This window comes from Neophocaena asiaeorientalis, unplaced genomic scaffold (assembly GCF_003031525.2).
Source record: "Neophocaena asiaeorientalis asiaeorientalis breed wild unplaced genomic scaffold, Neophocaena_asiaeorientalis_V1.1 scaffold733, whole genome shotgun sequence".
In the NCBI taxonomy this organism is placed as follows: domain Eukaryota; kingdom Metazoa; phylum Chordata; class Mammalia; order Artiodactyla; family Phocoenidae; genus Neophocaena; species Neophocaena asiaeorientalis.
Window position 1 is genome coordinate 56,637 of NW_020172687.1, and position 22,634 is coordinate 79,270.

A 22,634-nucleotide genomic window follows, 5' to 3' on the forward strand; every position below is an offset into this window, starting at 1 on the left:
GCGTCGCACAGCGTAGTCTTTGGAGGCAGGGCGAGCTGGCACGCGACTCGCGCGCCCACCGCGGGGGTGGAGGACTCCCGGCAGCGTCTGCGTCCCTACTCGCCCGATCCCATTCTCTGATACACACCTCTTAGTGGGAACTAGGGCCGGTCCTCATCCCCTTTTTGGCCTACCTTGCTTGGATGTCTGCTCGTACGGACTGCCGGCTCCGGAGCTGCCGGCAGGACAGAGGCCCCGAAGCGCGTACCCGAGCAGCTAAGTCGGCCCCGGGGCGCGCTCACCACTAGGGGGTGCGCGCTCGCGCCGCCGCCTGTTCCGACCCTATATCCCTTTACGGCAATCGCGAAAGTGTCGTGAACGTGCTGCCGCGGATCAGAGTCACTCAGTCGGCTGGAGGCGGAGGTCTGTTTCCAGGGTTGTGCTTTTGGGGGCCGGTGTAAGGCTGCGGGGCTCGGTCTTTGGAAAACGGCCAGGGTGTGAAGGGTATGTCCGGGGACACGACTCTCAAGAGGGCTGGAGAGATGGCTGCAAGCTCTGGGGTGGGGCATTGGAATATAGCTGTGTATGGACTCGCGCGAGGCAAACGCAGTCCTGCCTCGCGCGCGCTTGTGGGGAGGGCGAGGGGCGACTGCTCCTATGGCCCCGGATGGAGAGATTGATATGGGGCATTGCCAGCGGTAGAGTCCGGGGGCTGCTGTGCTGGGAGTCAGGGTGGGGAAAACCTCGGCGGCCCGGACTGGGCGGGCCGAGGGCGCTGCCCGCGCGGAACCGACCTTGGCTCTCAGGTCCACACCCTCCTGCTCAGGTGCTGCCAGGTCCACAAACGTATTACATCCTGTGCCGGATTTGCCTTCCCTTTAGCATACGGTGCTGGTGATTCGTGGCTAGGGCCGCACTTCTTGGTCAGCAACTTTTCTAGAAATTTCAGGATATATTGACAAGCTCTGAGGTTGCCAGCTAGGGCTTATTTCAGCAGTATTCTTGGAAGGAGAAAGGACAGGAGGGTTTGCTAGTCTTTGCCGGTATTCCAAGAATACTGGATGAATGAGATCTTTACGTTTAACTTGTTTTTTCTCCAATTCGGTGCTTGGCGTTTTTATGTCATTTTTGACGTTTTGCATCATTGGTATTAATATATAATTTTGCTTGAAGTCTCAGTTCATTGATGAATCCTTGTTACGGTAGTAGGCAAATTCATAATTATCTTTAAACAAATGTTAGTGTCTTGTATGTGAACAAAGAATAAAGATTCGGTTTCTACTCTCATACTAGTAGGCATGTGTTCAGTGGAGGTGTTGAATTGACTAACAACCCAAGTAAGACTGGTGAAGGCATTTAGGGCGTAAGGACTTTAGAACCATTGACGTTCACGTAAAATTCCAGAAATTGAAGTTCTAAAAGCAGTTTGCTGCATATTCGTTTTGTGCTGAGCAAAAGCTAGTCAGAAGCCCCTTGTACAACTTGTCTTTACAACCCTGCCATTTAAGAAATAAGCTAGATAAATATGCCTCTTGTATTAACCTGTTCTGACAGAGGTGTCTTTATTTGTTGTCCAGGTAATAGATTATTATTGAATATTTACAATTGTGGTTTCATAACATCATTCTTCTTCCTCTCCCACACCCAGTCTCTTGAAATTTACGTTATGAACACTATTATATATTTGATATTTAACTGTAAACTTGTTTTATAACCCCAGTTATATTTTATTGCATAGTCAATGTGTTTTCTAGGCAGCAGTAGACTTCTTTAAGCTGGCTAAAGTGCTGGTGATGTTCTTTTTGAGGGTCACGCTGTGCTGTCTCTTTCAAGGGAATAGGAAAATAATCCACAAAATGCTAGGCTTTGGCTTTGTTTGTTTGTTTCTGGAGGAAGTTGCTTCCTTTTTTTTTTAAGGAATGCAAGATTTCACTTCAGCAAAACAGTAGATCTAAATTGTGTTACACAGTACTGTTTTAGCTTCCAAGTCTGCTGAAAAGGCTTTTGTTTTTGCTAACTTGTTCTATGTATCACTTGTTAGATAATGCTGAATGTAATCCTGTGATCCTATTAGTTTTTTTTTAACTTGCTTTTTATAATTTGCTCTGCCTCCCAAATATTGTTCGCCATTAGTATTTTCCTCTAGTCGTGCCATAAAAGTGGAAAGAGCTGTGTAGTCACCAATTCCTGTGAGAGGACTATAAACATACTGCTGAATCAGCACAGCTCAAAACTTGGAACCCTTAGACATGGGAGGATGGGAATTCTGGAATTTCACACTACAGGTTGGATATTGTGTAAGTTTACCTTATGCTCTGCTGAGCAGTTGGAGATTCCTTTTTTAGTGTGATACTTGTCAGGTGTTCCCCAGTGCTGAACGCAGGAATAATGTAGGCAGCATGCTATTATCCTCAGCTGCTATAAGCACAGATATTCTACATCATAGATTTAAGGTCCACGAATTTTGTATAATTTTAGTAAAGGTATTCATTAAATATCTCTGATTTTATTTTTTGTACCTTTGTTGGACTTTTCATATAAATATTCGTGCCTGCACAAAGAAGAATTTGGGTAGACCATATGTGCCCCCTCCTCTGGACTCCCACAACAGTTTGTTCACAGTATAACTTAGCTGTTTACAAGACTCCCCACCACTACTTTGAGCTTGAGAGCATGGATGGCATATTTCAATCCTTCTGTTTCCTCAAGGGTCTAGAGCAACTAGGTGTTCATTAAATACTAGATGAACCATATTTGTTCATTGTTCCACAAATAAGTACTGATTACCTACCTAATGTTAGGTATGGTCTGAGATTCTGGGAAAAGAATATTAAGACATGCAAGACCCCTGCACTCCTGTGTCTTACATACCAGTGTGGGGAAAAGACCAAAAAACAACAACATCTAGCAAAAAAGTTCAAGATGTGGTAAGTGCTATGAAAGGAGTATCACGTTTGAGCCAGGTTATAGCAGAGGAGGGGAATTTGCTGACTACAAGTGGAAAGGTTACAATAGGTATAGGACAGTACAATAGGTATAGGATCAGTATTAACATAAACTGAATTCCAGGTGATGAGAATTTTTAAACATTTAAAATACTCACTTTTACTGTTACAATTTATCAGAACATTTCCTCAGTTAACAAATAGGCTGTGCTATAAAATTATAGGAATCTTTTCAAGCTAATTGATGGCTTTCTGTAACATCAGAATAAAATCTTAACTCCTTGCCAAAGTCTATAAACCTCTGCATTGTCTGGCTTTTCAAACTTTATTTTATCCCACTCTTTCATATGGTTTACTGCTGCCCAGCCATAGTGATCCCAGAGGTATGAATAAGAAAGATAAGCTCACTCTTGGGTCAGGGCCTGTTCTCCCTTTCTTGGACTGTTCTTCCCCTTGCTCTTGGAATGGCTAGCTCCTTCTCTTCCTCTGAATTTGGTATAAATGCTTCGTCTTCAACCACCTTATCTAATAAAATGTGCACCCTCAACTATTTCCTGGCTCCATACCTTGTTTTCTCCATAGCGCCCATCACAGTGTGTAATGTTAGTTGCTTGTTTACCTTCTTTTAGTTATTTTCCCATTGGACATGGGAGCTGGGACCATGTCTATCTTGTTTACTGCACTCAGATATTGGTTGAATGCGTTTGAAACTTGGAATCCATTTTATCATAAAAACTCAGGACTGGTGGCTAGGTTTCTAGGCTAACCAGCAATAATTTTAATTTCTTGCATTAATTTTTTAGTTCCTTATAGTGTGGGTAGAAAAATGACATTTTCTCCTCAACCTTTTGGGCATAAGGTTGACGTTAGATAAAAATCTCAAGTGGCTAAAGTAATTTTTGTAATGTTTGTACCTCCTTTCCATATTCCCATCTCACATCCTTTTCCTCTTTCTCTCCATAGAGTCTGCTCTTCTATTGTAGCAACCTACACTGTCCTGCTCCCTTGGTATGCTTGCTTTTCACTTGCTGAAATTCAGAAATGCCTCTTTTCTCCTGATACATTTTTCGTGGCAATAGCCTCCTGGTCTCAGGTGATGGGAGGAAGGAGGAGTGGAGATGGATCTGTGGTAGTGACAGCAACCTCTGTGGCTACCTGTTGAAAGCAAAGTAGCTAACTATATATGTCAGTGGCAACATGTATCTGAATTTTTATTTGAAATCTTGTTACTAATAAGCTTCATGGAGACAGTGTTCCAAATTGAAATATTCTTTTTTTTAATGTGTGAATTATATAATGACTAGATCTAGAAAGGTTTGTCAAAATGTAGATTTTTCTGAAAGAGAAATAGAAGGAAAAAAAAAAATCTAGGTCAGAAGGGGAAAACACTTAGAAGGAAGGTATCAGTTTATCAAATAGTCCTGCCAAATGCTCAAACTTAAAACCATTAGGATCAGTTGCTTGTAGCTGTTTAGTGCCAAAAGCAGGCCAGCATCCTCAATATGTCACTTGTTAACTATAAGAGAATGGAACACTGCAATAATAAAATATAAATTGAGTTGGCTAAACATTTTATTACCATTTTAAGTGGAAATCCATAAGAGCTGATTGATTATAGCTCACCAAATATGAAAATACATCATTCAATTTGACTTTTGAAAATTTGGCTGCTTTATAGTACAGTATTTTGGTGGTTATCAGTCTGTCATTTCATCTAAAATGATTTTGTAACCAGTTGTTTGACATTGTATAAATATTACTTTAAAACAGTTTTAATCAGTTGCTTTTGGTACAGTTGGGTGTGTGGAAGAATTCTTTGAAATAGTAGGAAATTAGCTTTCATTTGACTTGGCTTGAAAATTATTACAATATTTTTATTTCAGAGCACTTCAGTTAGTTAAATTGGGGTACTGATGATTTTTTATAGATTTTTGAAAATTTATTTAAGTCAGTTAATGACTACAATAACTATTCCCTAAACCAATTATTGAGCTACATGATTGACTGAGGTTTGGGATGCCACTTTAGATCATTCATGACGTTGAAATTTTGGAATCTGTTGTTTTGGGAATAGAGAGAAGTCATGGGCATGTTTTGCTACCAGGTCCATTGTTGAGATGTCCTAGACCCTGTATCACATTCTGTGTTCCCACAGTGCAGCATTTCTGGGAATTTCATATTGCATTCTGGATAGCTTTCTGCCAGGACATCAGAGTACACCTATGTTGGTTCAATGCCACTACCCGTTTAGTTCCATTAAGATTTTCTTTTTTTTTTTTTCTTTTTTAATCCTTTTATGGCTTCTCTTCCTGCTCACTAACCATGAGTTTCCCACAAGGTTCTTTATTCTTTTCCTTTTCTCTTCATACTTAATGCCTTCAAGAAATTATCTACTTTCTAGTCTTTAACTAGACTTTAGCTTCCAAGTTGAAAACTTGAAATTTCTATCTCTTACCCAAACTCCAGTCATTTGATTTTGTCTAAAACATCTCTACTTAAAAGTTGCATGTATGTCTTTCCTACTCTCATCCCAAGATCCCCTCTCACCCACATCCGCCAAAAGCCAAAATAACAAACTGATTTTCCTTCCAAACTCTCCTTTTTGACAGTAGTACCACTAGTCTTTGTTGATTTCTTTTTTCTTCTACTTATTTACCCCTCATATCTAATTCCTAAGTACCTCCTCTTGATTCTTCCTTCTAAGTAGAAATTACTTATAGATTTGACTGTCTTTCATATTTCCATTTTTACCACCCTACTCTAGGCCCTCACCACTTCATACCTTGGATATCACCATACTGATTTTTAAGTGTTAAACTTGTCATTGTTTTCTTACATTGGTTAATGACTTATGATAATTATGTTATTTCTGATCTTTTTGAAGTCAAGTGCAAGTACTTCAGGGATTTAAGGTTTTTTATGAACAGTCATCACTTAATGCAGTTACAGTTTTTTCTTACTACTTCAATTTATCAGGTCACTGCTAACACATAAATAGTGTCCTCTTAAAGTTAATTTTTTTCATTGTTGTTTATCCCCTCCTGGAATATCATTTATATCCCTTTCCACTAATAAGTCTTATCTTTTAATTTAAACAGAAACCTTGTGTTTGTTTGAACCTTACTTGCCAGCTGTGTGAGTTTGGACAAGTTAATTAGCCTCTCCGTGCCTTAGTGTCACTTTCTGTAAAAATAGGGATAATTAATAGTCTTTACCTTCTTTGGTTGTTGAGAGGATTAGATGAGTTAATATATAAAGCTTGCTTAACGTGTTTAGTACATAGTAAGTGCTCAATAAATATTAGCTATTCACATTAAATAAATATCTAGTTTAAGACCCATTTGATTCAAGTCATTCCTCCACTATTAAGACTAATTCGCTAGCTGTCTTTGGGTATGCCTTGGACCTCAGTTTCCATATATGTGAAATGATTAGGTCATTTCTAGGATTTTTTTTTGATTTATACTACTGAAAGCAGTGTGAGATAGAAACAAGAAGATCATGAGCTTCGAAGTCAGGTAAACTATAAGGTAACAGGAAGCATATTACTATTAAAATTCTTAATATTTTTCACTTAAAGGTGAGGTTATATGACTTCTTTTGGCTTACATCATCAATAAGAATTAGAGCTAAAAACAGATCCCTGGTGTTCTGATCCCTGTTTAATATGTAATATTCTGTTACCAGTTTGATTTTTTGTTTAATTTACTGACATTGATGTAAATAGTGACTGATGAATATATCTTTTTTTTTCCTCAGGTAAAGACTATCCACAAAAAGCTATAAAACAAGATAAATTATACTCCCTAAATTAAAAAAAAGGCAAGATCCATGAGTGGGCATCGGTCAACAAGGAGACGATGTGGAGATTCTCACCCGGAGTCCCCTTTGGGCTTCGGGCATATGAGTACTCCAGGGTGTGTATTAAATAAATTGTTTCAGTTACCTACACCACCATTGTCAAGACACCAACTTAAGCGGCTAGAAGAACACAGGTATCAGAGTGCTGGACGGTCCCTGCTTGAGCCCTTAATGCAAGGGTATTGGGAATGGCTAGTTGGAAGAGTTCCCTCCTGGATTGCCCCAAATCTCATCACGATCATTGGATTGTCAATAAACATCTGTACAACTGTTTTATTAGTCTTCTACTGTCCTACAGCTACAGAGCAGGTAAGAGGAATTTCTTTAATAACAGATATAAACATTTATTGCATGCCAGAAACCCTGTAATTGGGATTTTTAGGTCATTTAACTAAAGGTAAGATAATCTGTCAGCTATTTGTCAACTGTTTTAAAGTATCCTATCATATATATCGTTAATAAAGCTCATAGCTACAACCTACTTTATATACACTATGCTTATGAGAAACCAGAAGCAAAGTGTGGACTCTGATCCCAGTAGATAAATTAATGTTAGTTGAGACTAACATGTAAAATATTCCTTTAAAATCAGTAAGTCTTAATTCTTTAAAAAAGAGTTTTATCCCATTTTTTTAAAAATGGCTAGTAAAGTCTTAGCAAAGTTTAAAATGATCAGAGAGGAAAGTCTGTGGTAGTAAGATGGCACAGCTATAAATCAGTCTTATCAAAAGTATTCTCTTGGTTCCAGTAAGAGTTATTGAATATCCCTTTTACCTTCCTGTAAACATATGTGGCTGATAACCTCAGGAGTATCTCTCTTATTCTAAGAAGGCAAAAGAAGTGTAAGAAAGAAACAGTATAATGTATTTCCTGCTGCGGTATCCTGCTATGGCTGCCATTAAAAAAAGGGAAGCATGGTATTGCTTACAAAGACTCTTTCCACTGCTATTCCCTCTTTTACTTTCTCTACTCACTTCCTAAAACCACAACTGAAACTAGAACCCTTCATCTGAATGGGTAAATTGATGTTTAATTGATTTTAAAATGTTCTTGTCAAAAAGTGAACTGGGTAAATTGATGTTTAATTGATTTTAAAATATTCTTGTCAAAAAGCGAACTAAGGTAGTTAGGTAGATGAAGGAGAATCAAAAACATTTATTGGTCCTGTATTAATCAGAATGATCAGCCACAGGTAAACCAAGAAGATAGAAGGTGATCCTCAACTAAAGCTGTTGAAAGTGACTGAACCATGTAAATCATAATGGCCACAACATTCCTTGTCTTGTTTTAAGCTTGAAGTAATTTTTTTTTAATGTAGTCTTTTCAGATGATTTTTTGAGATAAAATTATCACCATTCAATCCTTTATACCTTTCTATTTTCATTAATTCATTTGTTACCACATATAGCTCTTAAAGTAGCTATTGATGGTCACAGTTACCTGTAAAACATACTTTATTTTTTGTCTTTTGCCAGATGTTTATTTTCCCCTCACAATTGAATACCTTTAATTCCTCTTTTACTATACAGGTACAGTTTATACAGATTGTATGGATAAATTTCTGGTTTCCCCTCATTTTCTTAACTGTCTTGCTTTACATCAATCAATAAACTTAAAAATAAACACCAGTACAATTGTTTAAATATGTCCTGGGATTCTTTATCACATTCTTCGAGCTGTTTTACTCATGGCTTACTTGAGGACCTGACATATACTTCCAGAGGAATCTGGTCCAGATCTCGCACATCTTTAGAGGTATAGAAGAACAGGGAACTGGGTTGGTTCCAGTTGAAGCCTTCTAAGTCCTAAACTAGTTCCAGGATGGGGATCGGGAATGAGAGCAGGGTGGAGGGTAGCTTGGCCACGAATAGTCATTTATTCAACAACCAGAGTATACCAGGCACCATGTTCCCTATAGTACTTTTCCTCATCCTCTCTTCTTAAGTGATTTGGAATTATTAGAGTAACCTTAGAATTAGTTAAGTCTTTGGGGAAACTTCCAGAATAGGAACTATACTAATCACAGAGAACTTTTCAGAATGCTGCTGGGAGGACTCAAGGTGGAATATGACTGTACAGTAATAATTCCCTGATTGATACATTCAGTGTATCAGGCTCTTAATCCAGCTGAGACCAGACTGGCTCCTGAATGAGAAGGCTTTCTTCTTAAAACACCTATGAGAGTTGTGAAATAATGGAAACAAGGAAGGAAAATATAAATATTAGTTTAGCGTTCTACAGATTCACCGGAAAAAAGAAAAGTCCAAAGATAAGAAGGCTTTGCTCTCTCATATATGTAATAACCATCTTGCTGTTTTCTAGGATTATGTATATACTAATACTTGAAGTTGTCTCTGTTCCAGAGTAACACTTTTCCCCATTAAAATCCTAAAACCCCCAAGAAGTTCCTTGTTTTCTAGTCCCCTAAAGCAGTACTGATCAATAGAAATTTCTGTGATGATGGTAGTGTTCTGTGTCTGTGTTGTCTGATACGGAGGCCATAGATACTTCTGGCTATTGAACACTTGAAATGTACCTAGCAACTGAGAAACTGAGTTTTGGGTTTTATTTAATTTTAATGAATTTAAACTAAAATAATCACAGATGGCTGGCTAATGGCCATTATATAGGACAGTGCAGCTCTAGAGAGTTACTGGATTCCTCTAAGAGTAAGAAGCAGTAGACCCAAAGTCTAGAAAGGTAGAGTTCTTAGTCACATAAGATAAATCACTTAGTCCAGTGTGCTGGCATGTAAACCATGGTTACATAACCACAGTTATTGTTTTCCAGGTTTGTAACTCGAGCCTGGGGGAGGTATGTACAATGATCCTTTTAGCAACCTCAGTGTTTTAAAATATGAGATTCCAAGAAAACGTTTAAGAGAAGATCTTTACCTTTAATAACTGAGATCTAAATAGACCTCTGTCAGAGAGATACCTCTTTGCAGTGCAGAATATACTGAATATTTTTTGCAGCTCTGAGTAGTTTTAATTTGCAGCCCTGAGCATTTAATACAGTTAACTTGATAACCAATATCTGAGAAATATCTTGTGGTTATAAAATTTTTTTCATGGCCTGGGCATGGGAAAATAGTAAAAAGTGATACAAAACACTCTGACACATTCTTACGGAGAACAGACCAAACAGAAGCTCTCCTTTTTAAATTATTTATTTATTTATTTTATTTGTTTTTGGCTGCATTGGGTCTCTTGCTGCACACAGGCTTTCTCTAGTTGCAGGAAGCGGGGGGCTACTCTTCATTGTGGTGCGCGGGCTTCTCGTTGTGGTGGCTTCTCTTGTTCAGTACAGGCTCTAGGCGCACGGGCTTCAATAGTTGTGGCAGGCGGGCTCAGTAGTTGTGGCTTGCGGGCTCTAGAGCGCAGACTCAGTAGTTGTGGTGCATGGGCTTAGTTGTTGCTCCGCGGCATGTGGGATCTTCCCAGACCAGGGCTCGAATCCATGTCCCCTGCATTGGCAGGCAGATTCTTTACCACTGCACCACTAGGGAAGTCCCAAAGCTCTCCTTTTTTAATTTAAATTCAATATTAGTGGTTCAATTTCTGTCTGGGAAAAGAGAAACCATTCCTTGAAAATGTGACCATAAATATTTGAAAAATAATATAAGCACTCTGTCTGGTAAGTAGATCATTATTTTCCTAGTGTTGTTTCATGGAACATTGAAGAGAGGCCTAGAGCCCGTGCTCCGTGACAAGGGAAGCCACCGCAATGAGAAGCCCGCACACCACAACAAAGAGTAGTCCCCGCTTGCCGCAACTAGGGAAAGCCCACCCACAGCAACGAAGACCCAACACAGCCAAAAATTAAAAAAATAAAAATAAATAAAATAAATTTATAAAAAATAATAAACAAGTTACATGCTCAAATAAGTTTGGGAAATGGCAGCATGTTGTATCCCCCTTGAATATGCACAGTATGCATTAGTGAATAATCTCAATATGCATTAGCAGTCTTAAGGGCTGGAAGAAGTCCAGCAATTAAGAAATCTGTTTAACATTGTTTAATCCAATGTTTCCCAAGTGAGTTTAGCATGGAAATTTTATTTTCGTGTAATACCTATAAGCGTCTTGAAAGATACAATTTGGGAAAAACTGTACTGGGTTATTCATTAATTGATTCTTAGAATCTAAATGTTAGGAGAGATCTTATAGAAGTTACCTAGCCTAATCTCTCATGGGATTTCTGTATTATCCCTGTGAAGTAGTTATCCAGCATCTGTTTGAGTACTCCTACAAAGCAAGGAATTTTAATTCTCTTATAATTCTGATTGTTTACAGAAGTTTTTCATTATGTAGCACCTGGATCTTCTCTCCCATAGCCTCCAACTTCTCTGAAAAACGAAGATAAAATATCTGCAAGTAAAAATATATTAGCCAGATATAGTAATTAATATGTCTTATTACTCTTGCTTTTCTTATTTTATTTCACAGGCACCTCTGTGGGCGTATATTGCTTGTGCATGTGGCCTTTTCATTTACCAGTCTTTGGATGCTATAGATGGGAAACAGGCAAGAAGAACCAATAGCAGTTCTCCTTTGGGAGAACTTTTTGATCATGGGTGTGATTCACTATCAACAGGTATTGTTGATTTTTTAATATTAATGATTAGCAGAGTTAAAAGGAATATGATAAACAGTGATAATAAGATAAATAAGAGGTTCCTGGTGTTATAATAGTTATCAGAGTAAGTGGTTTTTTGTATTACAAGTTTTAGTATTTTCAAAAATATAAATCTGGTTAATATTTGTTCATGATTTGGTGGTATTGGGAAATTTAGAAATTAATTTCTACTTAAGTTATTTTTAACCCTAAATATTATTGTTTTGACACCTGTTGTTTTGAAATTCTAAGGGCATAATTGTTATCATGGAAAAATCTCATAAATTATAGATGAGAGTTCAATAATGCGAGACTAGGAATTTGTAGTCTTTATATTTAAATGGATGTTATGTAGACATGTAAAATTACGTTGTAGACTTGGAGTATAACTGTGATAATGGGCTTGGATGAAAAGACTAGAAAAAAAAAAAAATACAGTAAGGTGCTAGCAATAGATAAGTTACTATAATTAGATTATATGTGTTATGTCTTTATTTGTACCATTTAAAAAATAATATTTTGGGGCTTCCCTGGTGGCGCAGTGGTTGAGAGTCCGCCTGCCGATGCAGGGGACACGGGTTCGTGCCCCGGTCTGGGAAGATCCCACATGCCGCGGAGCAGCTGGGCCTGTGAGCCATGGCCGCTGAGCCTGCGCGTCCAGAGCCTGTGCTCCGCAAAGGGAGAGGCCACAGCAGTGAGAGGCAGGTAGTTTTTTACAGGGGAAAAAGAAATTTAGAAATTAAATGACAGTTTCTAACTAGTCTTCCTTTGAAGAAATCCCCTCACCCTGACTTCCCACCCACCCCCGACACACATACACTTATTTTTTATTTAGCAGCTCAACTGGTTTCTTGTCATTTGGCATAGCATTTAAAATATTTTAAAAGACGCAAACAAAAACCCTTGATGGTTTTACCTTGTGAACTCAGATTCACATACGTAGGTGTATGTTAAAATCATTGTTTCAGTGTATCCTGACAGCAGCTTGCTTAGTAGAGGGGAAGGAACAGCTAAGCTCTTATAAAGGCTAGTTGGGCATCTTGAAAGGCTATTATAATTTAATTAGTTGGCAGCAGAATGATAGGTGTCCTGTTTTTTAAGTGGTAGTCATTTTTGCATTAGTAGTTTGAGTTCCAGACTTTCATAGGAAGTCCTTTTTTTTTAATGTGTATTACCCATAATGAAATCTGCTAAATAAGAAAAGACAACTATCTATCTAAAGCTAGTAGGTCCCTTTGTGAATTATCTAGGCCTTTTGTTTTTCTTTCTTTTTGACCTTCTGCCTTGTAATTTTTCACTGCTAACTGGTATTATAGAGTTGGGGGAATACAGACATACCTCAGAGATACTGTGGGTTCGGTTCCAGACCACTGCAATAAATATTGCAATAAAGCGAGACACACAAATTTTTTTGGTTTCCAATGTATATAAATGATATTTTTACACTACACTTTAGTCTGTTAACTGTGCCAGTAGCATTATGTCTGAAAAAACAATGTACGTACCTTAATTAAAAAATACTTTATTGCTAAAAGAATGCTATCATCTGAGCCTTCAGCAAGTTGTAATCTTTTTGCAGTAGTAACATCAAAGATCACTGATCAGAAATCATCATGACAAATATAATAATAATGAAAAAAGTTTGAAATATTTTAAAAATTACCAAAATGTGACACAGAGATAACTAAGTGAACAAATGCTGTTGGAAAAAAATAGACACTGATAGACTTGCTCAATGCAGGGTTGCCATAAACGTTTAACTGGTAAAAAAAAAAAAAAAAAAAAAAAAAAAAAAAAAAAAATTTGGAACAAAACATGCCTCAAGAGGTAAAATAGGAATGCCAGCTGACTTGAGAGGTAGGAGACATGTATTACACGAGCGTAAACTGTAGACTGAATGTTTGTGTCCCTCCAAATTTAAAGTGAAAAAAAAAAAAAAAAAAAAAAAAAAAAATGACAGTATCTGGAAGCATAGTATCTGCAAAGTGTAATAAAATGAGATATGCCTGTACTCCAAAAAATGCTAAAGTATTTTAGTTGCTTTCAAGAAGTTTGGTTACACTAAGTGGTGTAGTGAAAGAAGAGATCGAAATTACAGGGTAAATGATGATGTAAAAGATGATATCCTACTTTCCTGTTTGCTTAGATAACTGAGAGAAGATTGTACGTTCACAGCATGTTTTCTTTTTGCCTCATGTAAAATCATTTCCAGCTCAGTTAATGTTTGTTATTCAGATTTTTCAGTTTTCATTGTGATCTTTCTTTTTCAGTTTTCGTGGTTCTTGGAACTTGTATTGCAGTGCAACTGGGGACAAACCCTGACTGGATGTTTTTTTGTTGTTTTGCTGGGACATTCATGTTCTATTGTGCACATTGGCAAACATATGTTTCTGGAACATTGCGATTTGGAATGTAAGTAACACTTAATGGTGATTTTGTTTTCTCTTTCAAATATGTAGAATGTTGCTTATAGGTATTTGAGTATTAGGACTTGATTAAATCACTAGTTCAGTAAATAAAAGACGTTTAAAACTCTCATTGTTTTAGCTACTATGTAGCGGTCTCAATCATGTGTCCTTCTGTCACACTTTTTAAAAGGAAATATTAGAACCTCCCAACCAATATTTTTAAAGTAACAGGAAAAACAGTAGGCCCTTCACTCATATCCACTGTATTTCCCTCAGACAAATTCATTTTTCTTTTTCCCCACTGTTATTCACCTTAACACTATGTTTTACTTTGACACATGAAAATGTATTTTCAGGAAAGAAAAGATAGTTTATGAAAGCAAAGAGCAACTCTTATCTCCAAATATCATAGCTTAATTAGATTTTATTCTTTTCATATCGTTTTATTTATGAATCTATAAATATCTAAGCTCTTAATAATTTAGTGGATATGAGCACACCATATAGATTACTACTGCCAACAAAATGCCTAACAATTTAAAAAATGAAATAGAAACTTTCTTCAAACTCCGAAGTGAATAGTTCCTACCTGGTGATTAGTACTTTTCCGTAAATATTAATGAGTAAACCAGTTTTGGAACAATGTTAAGGATGGAATTCACCAACTGGTGTTTAATTAAGTATCACAGATCCTATTTACACTGCTTAAGTTAGTCTTTTATTTTTTTCACGGTGTAGGATTAAAAGATAACTTGAGAAAAGACTCTGAAAACTTCATGGAATATCAAAATAAAAATCTTGATGTCAAATGATAGGAGAATATCTTAACCTAATTTCTCATTAAGGCAAATAATTAATGAATTTTAAAATTTTAGATCACTGATAAACTTAGTTTTCTAGGCCTTGAAAAAGCCAGAATGCATAGAAATTTTTAGCTGTTCCCTACAAGTTCACTTCAGGTGATTTTTGCTAACCTTATTTAAATAGAATTTAAGATTTTCTTATGACAGTAAATGAATAATTATTAATACTTTGGATGTTAACTAAAAGACATGTCTTGGAAGAATTTAAAGATAAAAGGATTTAGAGAACATGTTTAAGGCACATCTCAAGTGACAATAGTGGACATGAGTGTCCAGTTGAAAACTGTATGCCTGTGCATTCATCAGCAGTTTATAAAATGATCTATGCTCAGAAAATATTGAAGATATCTGATATTAGAAAAGAGCAGTAATCGAAAATATTATATGCAGATGTTTTTCCTCAATATTTTCATAGCCTTTACATTATCTCAATAATGTTTTCATAGTTTTTTTCTGCTTTAGGTAAAAACCACAAATTACGGTAGACTTCTAGGATCACTTGGTTTGTCCTAATTCAGTTTTAATTGTTTGTGATGTTACTGTTTTCAAAAATAGCAGAATTTGTAGTACCTGTTTTTCACATAGTTTATGTTTCATTGGTTATTATCTCACAGTTAACTTTCAAACCCTTATTTTGAAAGCTTATCTAGCCCTAATTTATTTTCTTTCCCTTTCAAGTAAAGCAGCACCAGCTACATGGTGTAGGAACTGAAGGAAGGAAAGAAAATGAACCGTGGAAGCAAGGGAAGAGTTAAATAGACAGTGTTTTTAGCAGTGATTTGCTATCACAACTTTATTTTTGCCGGTCTTAAAATTTTTTCTTGCAGTGTATTCCTTTGATGAAATATCTACTTGAAGAACTGAAAGCAGTTCTATATTGTTAAATCATAAGATGCTTATAGGGGTGTGGCAGGAGATAAGGCTGGAGAAGATCCAGAAAATTGAGGGCCTTCTATGTCCTGCCAAGAACTGAGGGCTTTTGATCCTGAATCTATTGAGAACCTTTGCAGGACCTAAAGCAGGGAAATGACAAAAGTACCTTTTGGAAATATCAGTCTGGCAACAATTTGGAGGGTGAATTGGAGTGGGCTGTGACAGAAGTAAGAAGATCCCTTAGGAGGCATCAGCATAATTAAATGTGAGGAACAATGAAATCTGAACTAGCACAATGACAGTGCTATCGAAGAGAAAGGGATAGGTTGGAGAGAGACTTAAGAGGTAAAAACTGTAGGACATAGTCTGTATTTGGTTATGGAGAATGAATGAGAGAGCAGAGACTGGAATGACTCCCAGTTCCCCTCCTTGGATGGTTGGATGGAAGGTGGAGAAAGGCCCTGCAGGGAGAGGAACCTATTCAAAGGAATAGTTTTATCTAGAACACGTATGTGAGGGATTTTAGACATCCAAATAGAATGAGAATAGCAGAAAACATAGAGAGCAAGCCTAGAAAGAAGCCCATGAAAATTATTGAACAGCCAGAGTAGGAGGAGGCATACCAGAATGAAAAGCCAGTAGAGGGATGAATTTCAAAAGAGAACAATGCTAAGTGCTGCCAAGACTCAAAATGAGGCCAGACTGTAGGGAACAGAAGTGAACAAAATAAATAAGCACACAGTTAATATAGGTTACTTATAAAATGTGTAGCTGGGATGGGAAGGAGCAAGGTATCAGAGGAGCAAACATGGGCTCAAAGGAAGAAGGGGTTTGTATTTTTAATGGGAAAATTTTGAACATAGCTCATACTATGGTAGCTATGAACATTTTGAAACTGACTTAGAAAAGAGATTGAAGACACCTGAAGAAAGGGGGGGGTGATTTATCGAGCTTAGACTGCTAAAAATGCAGGACCTAAAGGAGTAGAGTATCAGGCAGTTGGGACTAGATTAGGAGCATACTCTCCCTCTGAAACTGTAGTGCTTCCTTATAATGGTGTGAAAAAATATCTAGAAATATTGAGATCAGTTGGACTTAATTTCTCAGTTTAAATTAAATATTTGTATTGTAAAGGATTTTTTAAAAATCGACTTTATTTATTTATTTAAATTGGCTGCAGCTTGTGGAATCTTAGTTCCCCGACAAGGGATCGAACATGCACCCTTGGCAGTGAAAGCATGGAGTCTTAACCACTGGACCTCCAAGGAATTCCCTAAGGGATTGGTTTTGATTTGGGAAAACTGTATACAATTTTCTGAAATCTTGCATCCACATTAAAGCAACACCGAATTTAGTTATTTTTAAAATTAAAAGCAAGCTACAACCTTCATAGAAATATACTGCAAGTGCTTTACATTTAAGGAAATATTTATCAGAATACCAATGTAATGGACGCATATGGAATAATATAGATATTTCTAAAGTAGTTTTAGATATTTCTAAAGATATTTTTAAAGTAGTTTAAAGTAGTTTAAATTTTAGATTTCACTTTTTTTTTTTTTTTTTTTTTTTTTTGGGGGGGGGGGCCCCTCTCGCGGTAGGCGGGCCTCTCACTGTTGTGGCCTCTCCCGTTGCGGAGCACAGGCTCCAGACAAGCAGGCTCAGCGGCCATGGCTCAGGCCCAGCCGCTCTGTGGCATGTGGGATCTTCCCGGACCGGGGCATGAACCCGTGTCCCCTGCATCGGCAGGCAGACTCTCAACCACTGTGCCACCAGGAAACCCCAGATTTCACATATTTTTTTTTAAGAGCAGATATAATAGGCAGATATATAGTAGCTTAAATATTGAAGTAAAGTTTATATGTGTGGAAGAGAAAGTCCAAATTTTATTTATTTAATTAGGAAAGGTCAATTCTCAAATATAATTTGAGAAAAGAAATTTTTAAAAATCACTTGTGTTTTCTTCCTCCTTAGGGGAAAGCAGCCTTAGGCATCTTGGGAATTTTATTTTAAAACATTTTTATTTTAATTGTTTTATTTTGATATTTATACACGAGTGACAAAAAAATCATGAGGTTTATTTAATATATATATAATAAATCCAGGTTGTTATATGTTTAATAACCTTATAAAATAGTATATTTACCAAAGAAGAAATTTTGTTTGTTTTTCTTAGTCTCCTAGTGTCCCTATTTTTAGTTTTTAAGTGTGCTTGCACAAAAATTGGCATAATAATTTATCCATAACTAAATAATTTTCATTCACAGTCAGGTATTGTGAAAAAACCATTGTGATTTGAATACTTCTTCCCTGAAAGTATGAGCTATATCTTTGTTCTGATCACTAAAATCTGATTTGCTAAGAGCTGCCTTGCACAGAGAATTTCAGTACCTGTCACAGCTAGACAGACCTCTGTCCTGACAGTGCTTCTGGACTGAGTAAGTAGAGAGCTGATGGAGATGGGTACTGCTCATGGGGACCTTCCAGACCCAGCTTAGGCCTTTAGGATTTTTACTAGCCTGGATATGAAAAACTGAGGGAGGGATATGGGCTTAGAGGCTAGAACTGCATAGAAGGATTGGGTTAGTGGAAGAAGAGAAGAATTATGAGTTGAAACTCATTTGTAAACATTTGTAAAATATTCTTTTAATGTTTATGGATTATATTAAATGGAAGAGTTCACATTTCTTAAGAACTAAACCTTCTATATCCAGATACTTTTAAATATATAACTTGTATATATAGAATCATTTTTATAAATTAAATGCTTAGAAACCCTAAACAATCTATAATAAGACTATATTTCTGTAAGACATAGGTCTTAAAAAATCTTACACACTGTGAAAGGTAAAACTCTTAAGTTATCGTTTCAGAAAAAAAAATACTCTTGTTATCTTTTTGGGAGAGAATAAAAGAAAGGAATTATAATAGATTAAACTCAGGCCAGTGTGTCTTGCCTCAAGTGTTATCTCCAGATTATCTGTATATCAGTTTGGGCAAGGCTCATGACTTTTGTGGGCCTCATTTCCCAATTTGTAACATAAGAGTTTTGGATTACATGATATCTAAGGTTCCTTCTGAGAATCTATTACTTTTATAGATATTATTTCTAGTGTGCTTATTATTTATAGTTATAGCAGGCAGAGTATCTTCACTTTATGACATTTTTCAATTCATGCATCTAGGGTTTCACATTTACATTAGCTAAAAAGCCTGCCACCAACATTTATTCCTATGTAAGTAAATAACTTCTGGCTTTTTCTTTTCTGTAGTTAATTGAAAAAAGTTAATAGGCTGTGTATTTACTAGTAGTGTGACAAATCCAGTTCATCTTCATATCCAAATAACCTCTAAAGAATAAGTATTCAAAGACCTCCTACTTCCAAGTAGTTAAAAACTGTTGTCTGTTATATTGGGTTGGCCAAAAAGTTTGTTCGAGTTTTTCCGTAAGATGTTATAGAAGACCCCGAATGAACTTTTTGGCCAACCCAATACGTAATCCACTTTCTGTGGATTAAGAATTAGGAAATTTCCTATATATAAACTAGATAAACAATAAGGTCCTACTGTATAGCACAGGAAACTATATTCAATATCCTGTAATAAACCATAATGGAAAAGAATATGAAAAAGAATATATGTTATATAACTTATCTATTTATAAAGTATGTTATATAACATATCCATACTATATATACATATTATGTTATTTTATATGTACATATTATATTTTATTAACTGAATCACTTTGCTACACACCAGAAACTAACACAACATTGTAAATCAACTATACTTCAATAAAAAATAAAAGAATTAGGAAGCTTCCTACTAAATTCCTGTATAGGATCTGCCTATCTTTAAATGTTTAAGATTTATCACATGAATTATTAATACCAGAGATTTTCCTTTTAGTTTCTAGTTTACCTGTTTTGTTTTTTTCCTCAGCAATGATTCATTCATTTAGACTCGGCCCATTTAAATTTTATGCAATTATTATAGATAATATCCTAAAACAACTACAGCATTTGTATTAATGTAAAACCTAGATTGTAGTTTGAACTCTCAGATCATCAGGTAAAATCATGGACCTCTTTCTATCTCATTAGCATTCCTCAGTTCTTAATCTTGATTATGTAGTTTTTATTTGAAGCGTGTTCTATACTGCTACTCTATTTCTGTCACCATTGAATTGGATGTTTTAACTATTTTTACGACTAATAAACTAATCCAATATAGTAGAGAGTTATAATGCTGATGGGGAATTAAGGGAAGAGAAAGGAAAAATGATAAGATTCTTAGACTAGAAACAGGAAACAGGATAAGGAAATGACCAGTTTGATTTTTGCTGTGGCCATATCAAAAGAAGTCATACTTTCACTTTCCCTCTTGCCCCTTCCACATCCATGTGGTAATTTTACTGAAATAGCAGAGGTAGGAGCAGGATGAGGTGTGGAGAAGTGAAGGGTATAAGATGATTAGCGGTTTTTCAAGCACATAGATAGATGACTGTCCACTGGGGCTTCTGGGAAGCATTTCTATCCACAGGGAAGTCTGGCACTGAGGGGACCTATGTCACAGACAGTGTGATTATTTGGCAAGTAGTATTCACCATTCCTAGGTAATTAAGAATTGACTGCATTTTTAGTTCCAGTGTTTCCAGCTGCCTATTTATAAGTCATTTATTCAGTGTATTACAGTTTTAAATTTTAAACTTTTATACTGTTTTGATTTGGGTAAGAAGTATACCTGTATGCATAAGGATAGTAATTGTACTGTGTAAATTGTTTCATTGAATCTTTAGATGTCTTTATAAGGAGAATGCTACATTTTAAATCTATTTTTGCTACCTTGTTTTAGTAGGGCTCTTTAGCAAAAGCTCTGAGTAAAGTTATTTTGAAATGTTTGTTTCCTTATGCATAGATTCGATGTTACAGAGTCCCAGATCATAATTATAATATGCCAGCTTCTCACAGGAACCCTGGGTCCTTGGTTCTGGAACTTCACGGTAACTGCTAGAATATTCATGCTGTCCAGTGAACAATGGCGTGAACTCAATAAAGACAGCACCTTTGTCATGCACAGAGTAATTTAAAAACAAAAATTCAAAAGTCTTCTTGTGGTATTTCACAGACAAACAGGTTATTAGAAAACAAATAATTTTAAGATATAGGGCAATAAAAATCCACCCTATTAAACAAAATTTTTTGAAATATAATATTTCTGGTGATTTGATGCTAAAAACAATTCTCTCTCCCATTTACCTACTGTACCTTGTAACATTTTTGCTCTATGAAATATTTTTGAAACAAATACCTTTCCACCATTAAACAGAACTTTTTGGTATTTACATTTTTAACAAAATAAAGCAAGCAGAGTTTTCCTTAGATAGGTAAGTTGAGAGGACTCTTTATAGTAATGTAGGAAAAATTCTGTTTATTCTCTTTTAATATTCTTTAAGAAACCTGGTACTAGTTTTTCTGCTTCTATTAAATGATCTTGGTTTTAAAAAAATAAAAAATTTAATGTTAGAAGCTATTCTCACTTCTATTTGTTTTGTTTACTGTTTTCCTCTCTTAGTTGTGCTTTAAAAACTAAGTATTCTTAGCTTTTCATTTTACTGTAGTTATTCTTTGAATACCCTCCTTTTTCTGTTTTGTTTTGGTAAATACCTATTTCCTTAATTAATGCTAAGAGAGGAAGTAATAGTATCTTTTTTTCTTTCATATTAGAATTGTAATTTTGGCCTTATGACTTTTGAAAGTTCAAAAAGATTTATTAAGAAATGGTTTCCCAGTGGAATTTTCCAGAATCCTTCACACTTTAGTATGATACGGTTTATTTACAAGAAAAATAGATTTTTAAAAAAATTTTGCAGTTTAGGGAGTATTGGGGAACTGTTCATATTACAGATCATTCTATCAGTACAAGGCAGCATTAGATTTTGTGCATTGAGTCCCCATACCCAAACATGCTTCAATAATATGATAGAAATAGTGAGTCTCTGATAGCAGTTCTTTCTGAAAGGTATCTTGTAGCATTATAAATCCAGTTATTCAATGGTAGTAATGATGGCTTTGGGGACAAATCAGTAGTGAGGGATATCCTACATCATGTTTTCAAATAAACTTGGAATATGGAGTATACTAAAAAGTACTATAGGCATGTTTTAGGAGCAAAACTAAAGCCATTTTCAATTGAATTTACAATGTATTGGCATAATTATTTGTGGGATTCCCACCTAGAGTAGAATAATATGCATAGCTCAGGATGTGTCATTCTTTAGCACTCCTTTACACTTAACCTGTTTCTGGTACTTTCTCCAAAGACCTGAAGCTTTATGCTCACTGCAGTTGTCTAGATTTATAATTTTTGATAGCTCACTTATTAATATTAATTAAACTTACAAAAGATTTTTTTCCACCAATGTTCTTAATGAAATTAATAGTCAGGATACTATTATTTACCTTCACCTTGTCTGTCTATGATAACAAAGTACCCTCTGTTTATAGAACCCTTCCTATTAAAATGTTTCTAGAACTAAAGCATTTTAACATCTTGAAAAATGTTTTGGAAATACACTTTTTCTTCAGATATATTGTCTTCACTTTTATCAGTTGCTAACTTGCAGAGATTTTCCTTTGCTTTTAATGTGTGTTGCTTTAACTGATTTGGTCATTGAAATGAAATTGTCAGATGTACTTTCTTTTTTCTTTACAAAGTCAGAGGAAAATATAAGCTTCAGAAAGAGTTGTTCTTTGTAATTTGTCTCCAAATTATTTTAAGTTATTAGCATCTAAACTTCCTGTGTTAGCTATTGCCTGTGGTATTCTGCCATTTTAGGGAAAACTGTGTTAGAATGCAAGAACCTTCATCCTGAAACATACAGACATCTTAGCGATAACAAGTTAAAAACGTATGACAAATGTTTGTCCCAGTTGATTAGCAGAGTAAAAATTAGAAGAGTTTCAGCACTGTGTAGGAACAACACTAATTCCTTTCAAGGCTCTGCCACTTATCATTTCTGTAACCTTTGAAAAGTCACTTACCCTATCTGACCAGATTTCCTCATCTATAAAATGGTGGTAATA

The 22,634-nt window shown here is 35.9% G+C and overlaps 2 protein-coding genes across 13 annotated transcripts in view; one reads left to right on the forward strand and one right to left on the reverse strand.

Annotated features, from left to right (window-relative positions):
* DRAM2 (DNA damage regulated autophagy modulator 2) overlaps window positions 1–287 on the reverse strand; it is a 22,642-nt gene extending 22,355 nt beyond the window's left edge. For 7 of the 10 annotated variants that reach the window (XM_024739928.1, XM_024739926.1, XM_024739930.1 and 4 more), the window contains exon 1: window positions 174–286. The gene's annotated coding sequence lies outside the window, so the exon portion shown is untranslated. Of the gene's footprint in view, window positions 1–173 lie in introns of all 10 variants that reach the window. The other 3 variants (XM_024739933.1, XM_024739934.1, XM_024739931.1) reach the window with 1 other exon arrangement.
* The window catches only part of CEPT1 (choline/ethanolamine phosphotransferase 1), a 36,341-nt gene continuing 13,992 nt past the window's right edge, over window positions 286–22,634 (forward strand). The window contains exons 1-5 of one of the 3 annotated variants that reach the window (XM_024739923.1): window positions 381–483; window positions 6,684–7,094; window positions 11,234–11,381; window positions 13,673–13,814; window positions 20,467–20,551. In XM_024739923.1, coding sequence (XP_024595691.1) covers window positions 6,756–7,094; window positions 11,234–11,381; window positions 13,673–13,814; window positions 20,467–20,551 — 714 coding nt within the window. In that variant the 5' untranslated portion in view covers window positions 381–483; window positions 6,684–6,755. Of the gene's footprint in view, window positions 484–6,683; window positions 7,095–11,233; window positions 11,382–13,672; window positions 13,815–20,466; window positions 20,552–22,634 lie in introns of all 3 variants that reach the window. The other 2 variants (XM_024739922.1, XM_024739920.1) reach the window with 2 other exon arrangements.